Here is a 13,751-nt window from a genome sequence, read left to right on the forward strand (position 1 = left end):
CAAGGTTCAGAAGTGCTGAGCACCTGCAACTCACATTGATGTCAATGGGAGCCCCGGGGGATAGATTCACAAAAGGACTTAGGCTCCTAACTGGCACTTTAGGTGCCTAAATCCCAGAATTATGCTCCACTGGGATCCACAAAGCCCCTGCTCAACTGCGGCCGAACACTGTAGATGCCTAACCTAGCTCAGCACCAACATTTTGGCAGTATATTTTCCCAAGATGTTTTATGTTTCTGTCTCTGAGCACCCACACATACTGCCGCTTCACTCTAGACATCTGGACTCCTCAGCCCCAGAGTGATGGGAAAACAGGCTCTCCTCTCAATAACTCACCTGCAGGGCTCAATCTATGAAGCATGTTCTGAGCTCACCTACTGGTTCAGGCCCCACACAAGAACTGTGAATTAATTATTTAAAAAGTTCCTGGAGCAGGGGGACTGGTTACTGGGGATGCCCCAATTTATCCAGAGTGGAACAGCTTCAACAGGACAAAGAGAAGGAATATCCTGAGCGGTAGTAGAGTCCTGTTCAAATGCCTTCTCCCACCCCAGGCAAAGATGGAACTTGAACTGAGGGCCTCCTGCATCCTGGTGAGTGTTCTAACTACTGGGCTAAAAGTCATTGTTCTCCTTCCCTACCTGCTTCTTGCAAAAATGACTTGGGTCCCGTGTGTCAAGGGAGGGTTTGCTGATGAGAATCCCAAGCAGAGGGAGGCACCTCCCTGCAGCCTTGATTTAGGCACTGATCTCCCTAAGAAAGGCGGGGCTTAGGACAGAAACCCTCTGCTTGGTATCTCCCATTGGCTAGCTTAGGTGGGGTGTCATCTAAACTGCTGGCTTTTGTGACTCCCATTTTGAGGTTCCTATCTCCTTCCATTTATTGTATAAGGAGCCTGAGAACCTAATTCATGTTTTCTGAATCACAGTGATTTTCTAGGCACCATGTTTTCTGAATCATAGTGATTTTCTAGGCGCAGTGATTTTCAAGGCTGCGTGTTACCACTCCTAATTTCCATAGTGAATCTAGCCCTGGGTGCTCACCACCTCTGACAATTAGGCCAAATAGTAATTCCCAGATAAAAACTACATTTAGAAGGTGTTAAGGTTGAGAGTACCTATCACTGATTTACTGTACAGACCATTACAAAGATGTTGTAACTATCCCAAAGCCATGCCTTATCAACCAAGGATTTAAAATTAGGGTTAAACTTGAAAGAAACAAGGGCACTCAAACAACCATAACTCTGCCGTGTAATGACACAATGCAAGAACCATACATTTATGATTAACAAAAAATAGTGTATGGTCCCAGATCATATTAATCTTATTTTTTGAAAGACACATTCAATTTTTTTATATATTTTTTCTCACTATTTCACTACAGGGAACAGTTAGGGTTGTTTGGGTGCCCACATTACGAACATTAAATAGACATGGCTGAGCTGCTATTTTATATTGGTTGTAACTAGGGATTTATTAACCTTGTAAAGTTTGATGTTTTGTGAACTTCTTGAACTACTTTTTTCAGTTCACAAAACTAAATTCACAAACCTGTATTTTAAACCTATGTTTTCCCCTCCCCCCAAAGATAATTCAGTTACAATAAGAAGTATACCATTTTGTAGCTAAAAAGAAGTCTATGGTAAGTTTTATGGACAGCCAAACTCCTCCAAAATTTTGCCTAGTTCACCTAAAAACAATATCTATCTTTTCTCCTGTACCCTTGGCTCCTTTTTCATAGTCTCTGATAAGTAAAAGCTGAATCTAAACCCGATAATGTGTCTCAGTTGAACCTAAGATGGTCACACGGAAATAAAATTAGAAAAAAAGTTTCTCTATTTGTAGCTGAAATAATTTACAAGTTTGGGGGAAAAAAGCATCTCTCTTCACCAGTCTCGTCATTTCGCTTTGCCCAGTATACTTTCCCTTGTGTTTCTAATGCAGTGGGAGTCGACAGGATTGTGTTGTTTGTGCACAGCATCAACTCAGCCATGATGTTAGGGGAATACTCCCAAAGCTGTGCACAATGTCTATGCAGTTCTTTTTTTAGTCTAATCAAATATCACAGACTGAATTAGTCCTACCAAACTGCTTCTGTGTTGACAAGGCAATGAAGGAATAGCATGGTGTTCCACTAATATTTATTAAAATATTTTAAAATATTTTTGCAAAATAAGGAATAGACAGAGTTATCTAAAAACTCAGAAATACAAAGGAGGTTGAGGAAAATGTAATATACATAATAATGCGCATACATGTGTCCAAATCTCATGTGTAGTGATGTCCATGTGATGAATATAAATCTACGCTCATTTCACGAGCTAATTAATTTCCACAGAGACTTAATCTAAAAGAACAACCTATGAGAAACAACTTCCTTCTTCCTAATCCTCCACCCCAACTTCCTCTCCAGAATTATGTTGGTATATCATGTATAAGGGACAGTGTAAAGTTCTGGACTATTGTTCTGATATCTTATGATTCTTCAGGGATAGAACCAGGAGTTTTATACTACCTGTTAGGAAGACTGGCTGCCAACTTTCAATGATATAAGTTATATGCTTCCAGTGCTGATAGGTACATAAGACCTTATAATAGAAATATTTTCCACAGAAAAACTATTTAGGTAGTTTTAGAGGTTTGGACAATGATAACTAAGGTACCAAGCCTTGCAGATGGAGGAATGTACAATTCACCGCTTCTGAGATACATATTTGTAAAATATGTAGCATGAGATTATATTGTGGTTCAATAAAAACATTTTAGTGACATGAGATTGGTATGGGCACTTTCTTCTCAGGTGGCAAAGCTCTGAGTGACTTATGCAGGTCATCCCCAAATGAGTACCAATAAAACCTTTGTCCCACACCATGCCGTTATGTATTCTCTCTCTCTCTATACACGTACACATGTGCATTAGAAGATTAACTTACCAAACGGTCATGTGGATGCAGGCTGCAGTAGCTGCTAGACTGTGGAATATGAGAAGAATTGCCCAACATTCCTCCATAACCAGGCTGATTCATCCCACTGGAGGAGCTCCATGGGTCACTGCTGTGATGACCATCTGTAGAAAAGAAAGAAAATGTGGCTTCTCTGAAGGCCATAAATCTTGGTTATATAATTGTTTTGTTTTGTTTTCTTGTAAACTTTAAAATAACGGTCCTAATGGGGCTTGATGCATATGCAATGTATCACTGTGTCAGTTAATTGCTTACATTACAAGACAGCAGCCATAAAAGGAATGCTGTATATTGTCTTTCTGTCTCCTAAGGGCTACACAAATTTAACATAAAAGCATGCTTTTAATAAAAAATTAAGCTGAACTGAGCAACAGTGAATAACAATATCATCTTTAATCATTTCAAGTCAGTCACATAACTGATGCTAAAAGTTTCTCTAAAGTTTTATTCCTGCCATTTTATCACAAGCTTAAATACATATACCCCAAGTTACTACAAATTTCAGCTGGGACAAAATATGAGCTTCAAAATAAAATAAACTATGAGTGTTCAAATCTGAATTAAGGGTAGTCTAACAGCCTTTGAATGACGACACTTCCTACACATAGGTGATTTGGTGTGTCATTAAGAGGTTTTGGTTCTTAGAGAGGTATTACTTCCTCTGCAAATACACAAGCCATTTTGTATTTCTGCACCTAAAATGCCTATGCCTTCTGGGTGACTCCATTCTGATACCATGAGATACAGGCTGCATCTCTGACTTTTAAAAGTTACCCCTTAAAGCAAGTCAAGCACTTAAAGGTGTCCTTAGCCTACTTAACCACACTTTTTACATTTAACTAGATCCTTGGGAGTAAATCTATAATTATCAAGGTTTTTTGTTTCTTAATGGAAAAGTCCCATAACATTTAACAAAGCATAATAACCTTTCCATAGGTGTTCTGAATCCCAATTTAGAAGAGATTTATATCACTAATATAAATCTCTAACAGGATAGTTAAAAAAAATTAGAGAAAGGTTAGCATTCTCCATTCATTTCTACAAATGTTTAATTTGTATAGAACTCTTTTGGTCTCACCTTTATTAAATTCTATATGACTTTCCAGAATTGGTTGTTCTGTGAATTTTCACAATTTAAATTTGAGATCACAGGTTCAGCCTATGCCCTCATTTCCTGGTTCAACACAGGGAGAGGGCATAGGTCTTTGCGGCATAAACCAATCATCTCCCAGGGAACTGACATAATGGGACTCTGTGATAACGTTCTCCTTTCCCTGTCTCCCTTTGTAATGGCCTCTATCTCAAGGGGTAATACAGAACCACTGTACTACCACTGATTGAGGGGGCTGCCTTAAATCCCCTGCTGGGGGCACACAGGTATAAGACAGAAACTAGTGAGCTTGGGAAGTAGAAAGAGCAGCATCTGATATGGTGATTTTCTGCGTCTAACAGTCGGATGTGGTGGAGCAGCCTACAAACCTTTGACTCCATAAATAGCTGAGATCCAAGCCTGATGGTATGAATGATCTTTTCCTATTCTTAAGGCAACAGCTCAGCCTGTCAGGGGCCTACACCTACTCCAATTTCCTACTGTGCTTGCCGCACAGCTACTCTGCTAGGCATCCACCTCTCTTCCTGACCCCAAAACTAAATGTAAGACATAGTGATAGGCATAGGTGCCAGAACGAGGAGTGCTGCCTCCCCCCCGGCTTGAAGTGGTTTCCATTATCTACAGGGTTTACAGTTTGGTTCAATGGCTCTCAGCACTCCCACTATACAAATGGTTCCAGCACCCCGGTGATCGGACGAAACCAAAATCCCAGATATGAACATCCTTACTTATGTTCCTTATCTGTAATATGAACCAACTACAGGTACCAGCATGAAATACTCCTTTTTGATCACAGTGGCTTAGTCTAGTCACTCAATGGAAGTGAAGTATAGACCATGTGCCACATTAAAAGAGATGCAAGATGGAATCAGAGTTACACAGATGCATATTTGTTTACAGCAGTGGTTCCCAAACTTGTCCTGCCACTTGTGCAGGGAAAGCCCCTGCCAGGCCAGGCTGGTTTGTTTACCTGCCGCATCTGCAGGTTCGGCCAATCGCGGACCCCAGTGACTGCGGTTCACTGCTCCAGGCCAATGGGAGCTGCTGGAAGTGGCGGCCAGTACGCCCCTCGGCCCGCGCCGCTTCCAGCAGCTCCCATTGGCCTGGAGCAGCGAACCGTGGCCACTGGGAGCTGTGATCGGCCGAACTTGAGGATGCGGTAGGTAAACAAACTGGCCTGGCCCGCCAGGGGCTTTCCCTGAACAAGCGGCGGAACAAGTTTGGGAACCACTGGTTTATAAGATCATGGCCTGAATGTGGTTCTCAGGCTCTTTGATCTTTGCCTAAGTAGGGCAAAATGTGGGTCCTACACTTCTAAATAGATTGTTTCATTGACTCACTCCAGGACTTTTAATTAACAAGTTACCCGAAACTTTATTTCAGTGGGTTATAACTATGAGTAATTGCAAGAAATACAGTATACAATAGTGAACATGTAAAAACTAACATTTTAAAATGAGAGACACTATGTAGTTAATTTAAAAACAGATTTAGAAGTTGCTATAATACAGAGTATATATTATATATACACACTTTACGCTGTGTACTCTAAATATTATACAGTTTATAAATTTTCTCCCTCATACACAGACAGATTTATTCACAAAGTACCATGCATATTATGAGCATTTAATAGATGTATAACATATGTGCATATACACAAACTCTTTGAAAAGAAAGCCTAAAGTAATTCAAATTATAAGAATCTAGTAAGTTATATTATTATTATATTTCATTACAGGATCAAAACAAGATGCTCACAGCTATAATGGTCTATGCCTTACAGGTCTTCATTTTAATGGTAACGAACGTAACAGCACACAGGATGATATTCCATGATGTGTCTAATATACGTCAATAAATGAATAAATAAATAAATAAATAAATACGTCATATACATGAAATGTATGCACAATATATTTCTCTTTGACAGTAGCACCTTACCTTGCATGAAGAAGGAGCTAGGAAAAGTGCTGGCTGCTGGTTTTGAGGATGGATAACCTGGTGAATCCCTATTGTAGTCAGCAGTGCTTGCTGATGGGGCATAAACCTAAGGAAAAAGGATTAATTTAGTATTCCTTCAGCAATGACTGAAATATTTCAAGGCATGTCGCTTTAAAAAAGAAGCAGGAATAAAATACTGAATACTTACCTTGTTCAGTTTAAATCAGTTCCTAACATTACACAATACTTCTTTTGGAATACAAAAATCTCAGTATTTGTGTGAAAAGAAAATAAATTTTAAGCTTCAAAAGAAATGTAGGTATGACATTTTCCAGCCTTAGACAAGAATATTTGTGAGGTATTTGTCAAACAGTTTCTAGCTGTAAATACACTGTACAACTAACATATGTTGGACCTGGGATCTTACGGAGCTTGAAAGCATTGAGAACATGAAACAATACTGATTTATTATATGAAAGGATACAGCTTTCACACATTTAAGGACAAAAATGAAAGCAGTGTGGAGAAGTCAAACTCTTTGTTCCCTAAATGCAAAAATGAAATTTAAAAAACAGCACTATCAAGGGCACTGAAAATTATAAACATACCTTGGGATATTAAATTCCCATGTTACTAGGTCTTTGCAAAGCAGCTTGAAAGCACTATTAAAAACCTGGATCTATACAAGACCACCAACACAGCATGTGTGTGCATCGGGGGAAAAAAACCTTCTTTTTTAGTACTTATTATATTTGTGTGTGCAATAAACTTAGTAAGTGTGCCAAAAAACTAATTTACTTATATTTCTTTACTAATACACCAGAGAGTTCTGTAACTAGCGTTTTACAAAAATAGTTCTTGTATTTTCTTGTTATGTTAACCAGAATAACATAAAAGAAAAAAAGTCTGGACTCATAAGGTATGGTTTAACTTTGAGTTTTCTTTTGCTAAATTTATATATTATATATGTATATTAAAGCCTCAATTTTTTGTTTCTGATTAAAAAGTTCCTCTCTCCAGATGGTCAGGAATACTGAAGCACTGTCATCTTCTTGATGAAAATGGATACCTTCCTGCCTCCATTTTGAAGCAGGCAGCAGATCACAAAATTGGCAGACAGCCTACTCTGACATTCACAGGTCACAGCGAAGGGAAAGAGAAATCCACCAATAAAATATAACTGCAAGCCATGTTAGAAAAAAATCCCATCTATGCTCATCCTGCATCTCACAAACATTACAAGAGAAATCAAATGCTTTCTCTCAACAAAATAAATAGAAAACTAAGAGCCACCCTTATGCTGAGTAACTTATTCTGAAAGTTGTCCGGTTGATTTCAACAAGGATACGTGATGTATAAGGTACTACTCTACCTGAGTAAGGTTGGCAGAATCAGGCTCTAAGCACTTCTGCAAGAAGAAGTTTTCCTGTATGTATGTATTTAAATAAGATGCATGCAAACACGTTGTGAAAACACAAAGATTTTTTGAAAATTTTTACACACATTTTCAAACTATCCTGTAGTGTCTTCATGTGAGATATACAGTGCACTATACAATAAAATTAAAAGATAAGTTCTATATGCATGTCAGTTTTTGCCCCCTCCCCCCAATTTAGAGCCTGATCCTTCAAGGTATTGGGGATCCTCAGCTCTTACTGACATCAATTCAGGGCACACAGCGCCTAGCGGAATCATGAAAAAAGAAAGGCATTTAACATCCAGATGCTACTGATGTAGTTTCATTGAGCTTACTGTAAGCAAAGTTCCAGTCAGAGAATGAGAACACTAATATTTGTTTGAAGACTTCTAGTAAAGGCAAAAGGAACCAATAAGACTCCAAACTGAAGAGCACAAACAAATCTAGACCAAAGGCCTGTCAGCAATAGCCAACACCCATTTCCCTTGGAACTGCTTAATGTATCTCGTTGATGCTATTAGAGTGTGATAATAAAGAGATGACAGGGATTTTTAGAAGTCCTTGATGTCAGATTTAATGCTAAAACGACTGTCTTCAAGTTAAAGACAGATCTGAAGGACGAATAACAGATGCCATACTACAATATACCTACTATATGGTCGCACAATATTAATGTCAGAGAGAAGAAATAACATAGAAGGGAATTTACTGGTCATTCAATTTATACACACTTCAGAGACTTCTCACACCTTCAAACAATGTAAACTTCAAACAGGGTATACTGACTGAAAAACACATATATTGGAGAAGGCTTATATAGCTGCATTTTAAAAAAATAAGCACTGAATCATAGAATGATTGATATTAAAATTGAGGTGTACTGCATTGTGGTATTTATCTTTACTATAGTTTTCATTATCCCACAAATACTATGATATATTTAACTACTGTGGGTGATCAATGCTCAGTTTTTAAATGGTGTTCATTTTATAGTACGTTTACATTATTCTGTTGCTTTTTTTAAAGCAGGTGTAGTTGAACAGTAGGATGGTTTCTTAAATTACAGTACATATGGGAAACAGATGAAGATATAAGTAATATTATGTAAAGGTTCTTTACAGTTTGAAATAGCTGCTTCAATGCCTATCTCCCTCCACCCATCCAGTTACATTGCTCTACAACTTTTCCCTACATCTTTGACTTTACTTATTTAAAAATGGGGGGGTGCTACTGGTTTTTAAAAAATCTTTCTTTTTGTGAATGTTGTGCTCATGAGAGGTGCTGGATGAACAGTTCTGGAGTCTAAACGCATCTAGCCACTGAACATGGGAGGGGCACTGCACGCTCTTCCTCACACTGCCTTTCCAACATGCTTCAATGCTGATCTGGAAGCACCAGTCTCGCCGTTCAGTTTCATGCTTATTCAGTCTGTGGCTTTTCTGCTGAATCTGCGAACAAGTAGGCCCGTTAGGAACTCGAATATGACCACTAACTGCTTTCACACAGCCCACGAAACAGCTATCAGCTAGCTACTCTGGCCCAAGCTGGCCTTTGAAAAAAGGTTGACCTTTGAAAAAGAGGAGCTTTCTCCCTGTAACTCCCTGACCTGTCTTGTCCTCTTTGTGTTACTCCTTGACCTTCCAACTGAATGTAGCTCTAATGTGATGTTACTATTCAGGAGAGGACACTGATATCAATGTAGCTCTGCAGAAGCAGTAAGCATGGAACCCTTTGTATTTAAGTAAACAACAGACCAATCTATAAAGAATGGACTATTTTCATCTCTGCTAGTAAGAGATAAAAGATTGATCTGCTGCAATTAAAAGGTGCCATTTTCCCCCTAATTGGTGGACTAGAGTCTGCTAGGAAAATAGCCCCACATTTAAAGCCAAAGATCTCTATACCAGAGGTTAGCACAGTTTTCAGGGAAGAAACAAATCAAGACGAAGTATTTTATACTTTTTATAGTAAAATCAAATACAATTTCATTTCTATTTTAGAACATTCTGTATATATCACTTATTGTACCTTAACTTGCAGGGAGAAGCATCCTGAAGAATTAACTGGAGACATAATCTAATGTGGAAGCCTCTTCACCAATCAGATATTTTCACATCTCTTCTTCCCCTATTTTACTTGTTCTGGCTTCCCAGCTTCCCCACCTCACTGTTCCTCTTCTTATGTTCCCCTCCCTTTCCAGCACCTCTCATGACCTCCCCTTCTCTGCTGACCTACCGCCACTGGTTCCCTTGTGTTCAGCAACAAAGTAAAACTTGCTAAATCCTGATCTGACCTGTAAGGCTGCCACTGCATCGAATGGAGTAGGAAAGCAAAACACCATAGAACTGGGAGCTGAGGAAACCAGCACAAGAACCTGAATTTAGAAAGTTCCTCCAACACAAATGGTCTTGTAAATCTGATGTGTTTTGTGTGGACCTTAAGCAATAGAAGACCTGAAGATTTCCTGTTAATGAAAGTTTTGAAATATACCATGGAACTCAAAGCCATGAAATGGCGAAAAAGGTTCCTGCACCAAATTCAGAGGCAGTGTGTAAAGTGGAGTAAATGAGTAGCACTGCACAAGAGGAGTGTGGTAGGAAACGCAACTAACACATCCACCAGTTTCGACTGTAATTTACACCTGCCAAAGTTCAAAGTGGATTCACTTGACTTCCTTGGACTTACTTCTCCACATGTACCATACACCACCTTACATATCACCTCTGAATTTGGTCCAATATGTATGTTTACAAAATGGATTTTATAAAAATGACATAAACATCTCTTTTTTTAGTGTATTTAAAAATAGAACGAAGATATGTTAAAACAAAATGTTGCACGTGTATAGACTGTGTATTCCAGCTTTTCCCCCCTCACATCTCCTTGTCTTGACTCATCTGCTCATCTGTATATGCCAATAATTATTTCAAACTACATTTCAAAGATGTAGCCTTATTTAAAAAAAGTTAAAGCAAAAGCAACAGATTATTAAAGAAAAACAAAAATAACCCACCTCTCAGTGTAGGCTTGGATTCACATGAGTCTTCTTTAATAAATATGAAAAGTACTGCATTGTAAATGTGTTATCAAACACTCCTGAGGGAAATGAATATATATACACACACTCATTTGGTTGACCTATTCACTAATTTGCGTCTGTGCTTCTCTTCATCATTTGCTAACAAGACAAATCACAAAACTACAATGTCAATTTTTTAAATGTGGGTGCACAAATTGCAACCACAAAACCCCTCTGCAAAATCCTATTTGTGCACACAAGTTGACCAACTGCTTATGCTGATGGGTTCCTTTTGCCCACAACTTCAGGTTTTGTGGGTGAAACTTCTGGGTAGAATTTTCACCTAGAGCTTGTCTACATGGTGGGGTAATGCACACTATGAAAATATGATTTCTAAAGGGCACTAATGTGTAGCTCAATAATTGGTCCACATAGATCCTGCTGGTGCTCACTGAAGGTTCCTGAGCATTACATTTACGCACACTAGGGAACCTACAGTGAGCATCATGGACCAATTAATGAGTTACACATTGGTGCCCTTTAGAAATTGCAACCCCATAGTATACATTACCCCACCGGGTAGACAAGCCCCTAGCTGTTTTTGAAAATTTTACCAACTATACTGTGTCCAACACAATGATACCTGCATATAAGTAGCTGAACAAAACAATTAGCATATGAACTCTGAATATGTAAGTATATTATAGATACACATGTGTAGATGAAATACACACATATATACACAGACATGTACGTACACAATATAATTTATACCTGCAGCATATACAAATTTATATGTACCCAGGTAGTACATCCTCCTTTATCTGAACCACAGACCAATTCTCAAATTTCTTTAATTCAAAAATAAATTCTGTTCAATTAAACAAGCAGGTTTAGATATTACTGTGTAGACTATAAGTCATGCTCCAGTGGACTTTTTATGCATTTTTGAAAATCATTGCAATTAAAACTGATAGTAAATTTAACCTGATCCACTGTGGTGCTGTTAGTAACATTCAAGCTACTTCTAAAGCTGATCTTTACTATGCTTCCTGGACTCCAGCTTCCACCACTATTTTATTTGAACACCTGTATTTTTCTTGGTCTTGGCACTAAGTTAGCAGTGGCTAACTCTGTACATCTGCTATTACTTTTGAGATGGTGCATCACGGAAATGCCCTCTGCCAGCAACCTGAGCAACTTGACCATATCTGAATATGTGCAAACATACAATTCTTTCAAATTTGGACCAGGTGAAACTTTCCTTTTTTCTGGTTCCGTTTGTCCTACTGCAAGTCCATTTGGGAGTTGACTCCAAAACCAGGATTAAGGATGGTACCTACCGGTATAAGCATCTAACAGATGGAGTGTGAATTTAATTTCTTTCTTGAGTCCACAAATAAAACCCAAGTAAAGAGTGAATTGAGGGACTAAATTCATTACCCAAACCACTGACATGGTGTTGGGTGAGCTTTACAGCCTTTCCATGGCCACTTTTTGGAGGGGACACAATTCCTGTGTAGCATGGCAGTTGGACCTATATAAATACAGATCTATGGCCAGGACTCTGCTTCCCCTTCAAGTCTGCACTAAGCTCCCCTTCGACAGTAGAATTACATGAAACTGAATTTCAGCCTGACTGTATACAACTAATTATCTATTGCTTTGCCATGGGAACCCATCATGCTGTTTGGTGACAAACAGACAATTTTACACAGTAAGTGCAAAGAGCCATACCAAATAAATAAATAAGGATATCCAGAATATACTGCCAGAGGACCAAAGATTTCTTAGTTGCAAGTAGGATGTTTTTAATAGGCACAAACTGTAGTTATGTGCTCAACTCCCACTGAAAGTCAATGTGCATTGGAACATCTCCACCATAGATCTCACATCACTGGACCTTAGACAACATTACAGTGTGTGTGTCCAAGGAGTCCTTTTGTGTAGGAAATTCCTTCTGAATGATACAATTGGGGAAACATTCTGAAAATAACCAAAATTCATGACATAAGCACTCTAAGCAGATTTAGAGAAAACCATATGCTAGTGTTTCTCCACACTACTTCACAATTACATTCAAGCTTTCATGTATCCTAGGTATGTACTTGCTTGGAAAAATCACTCATCCAACAGTTATAATAGAAACAGACATGTTTCCTCTTCCAGATCTGACATCCCAACATTAACCAGTCTTTAATAAAGGAAACAGGAAACTCACCAGGACAATGTTCAGAAATAAGCTGGGTCAAAACATTTTTCTTAGCATGGGAAACTGGTGATTTTTCACTTTTCACAGGGTTTGTGCAAAAATTATGAGTAAAACTTTAGTAAATGCCATGCTGGCAACTTCTGCATGTGAAAGTCAGGTTTTGCCAGTTAAGGACACAAAAATACTGAAAGGAGGAGAGGAGGGCAGAAAGATTTTTATGTAGTGATGGAAAAATATCCAAAATAAGTACTAGCTTAATGTCATGAAACTGGGAAAATGGGTGTGAGTGACCGTTGTCAGACAGATTTGTACAGTTTTACAAAGTGAAAGCCACTGGATTCATATAAAGTAACCCAGATTTTGCTGTGCCTGGCTGAACTAACAGGGTTCAAGATGTTACAGAGAGATGTCTTTATCCTGTATTTACTGAAAGGGAGCCTGATTCGGCAATATTTACTCAAACAAAACACCCATTATATTGTCAGGCCTTTAAAACACTGCTAATTTCCAGCCTTTGCTTTTCATCCTTCAACTTGACAGCAATATACTAGTTAAGCGCGAAGACGCATGCTCCCTGACACTAGAAGGTGAAGACAGCTACAGATTTGCTTTTCATTATATCATAGGGACGCTGTATGTTCAACAGGAAAGAACGTGAATGAAGGAGATGACTAACTTGTGTGAATATGGAATATTCTAAGTAGCCTGCATCTCCCCAACCATTCTTCCAATACCCCCAACACAAAATCATTTTTAAAAATCTCAGAAACCTTGGTATATTTTTTCAGATTTATCCATCCATAAAAGTTTGCCAGCTAATTTTTCAAATAGCAATCGTTTCTATGTCATTATTTAAAGAGGCACATAAATTATACTGAAAAAGTATTGACAAACAAAAATCAGCTCAATAACTCAATCCAAAATGTAGAAAGTAAAGCAGGCCTAACTTGTAGTAGAATAGGGTGATTGGGGAACTGCAGATGTGTACAATTGGTTTGCTGATTTCACAGAAAATACATTATAGATCCAAATATTTTCACATATGTGACCTTCTGAATTCAAAAATGATTTCATGTCATGATG

At 38.3% G+C, this 13,751-nt stretch overlaps 1 protein-coding gene across 13 annotated transcripts in view; it reads right to left on the reverse strand.

Annotated features, from left to right (window-relative positions):
- TCF4 (transcription factor 4) overlaps nucleotides 1-13,751 on the reverse strand; it is a 314,975-nt gene that overhangs the window by 47,246 nt on the left and 253,978 nt on the right. For all 13 annotated transcript variants that reach the window (XM_084629483.1, XM_084629487.1, XM_084629488.1 and 10 more), the window contains 2 exons: nucleotides 6,021-6,126; nucleotides 2,936-3,069 (listed from right to left, as the gene is read on the reverse strand). In XM_084629483.1, coding sequence (XP_084485609.1) covers nucleotides 2,936-3,069; nucleotides 6,021-6,126 — 240 coding nt within the window. The remainder of the gene's footprint in view (nucleotides 1-2,935; nucleotides 3,070-6,020; nucleotides 6,127-13,751) is intronic.

Source organism: Lepidochelys olivacea, assembly GCF_965140295.1.
Source record: "Lepidochelys olivacea isolate rLepOli2 genome assembly, chromosome: 5".
Lineage (NCBI taxonomy): Eukaryota > Metazoa > Chordata > Testudines > Cheloniidae > Lepidochelys > Lepidochelys olivacea.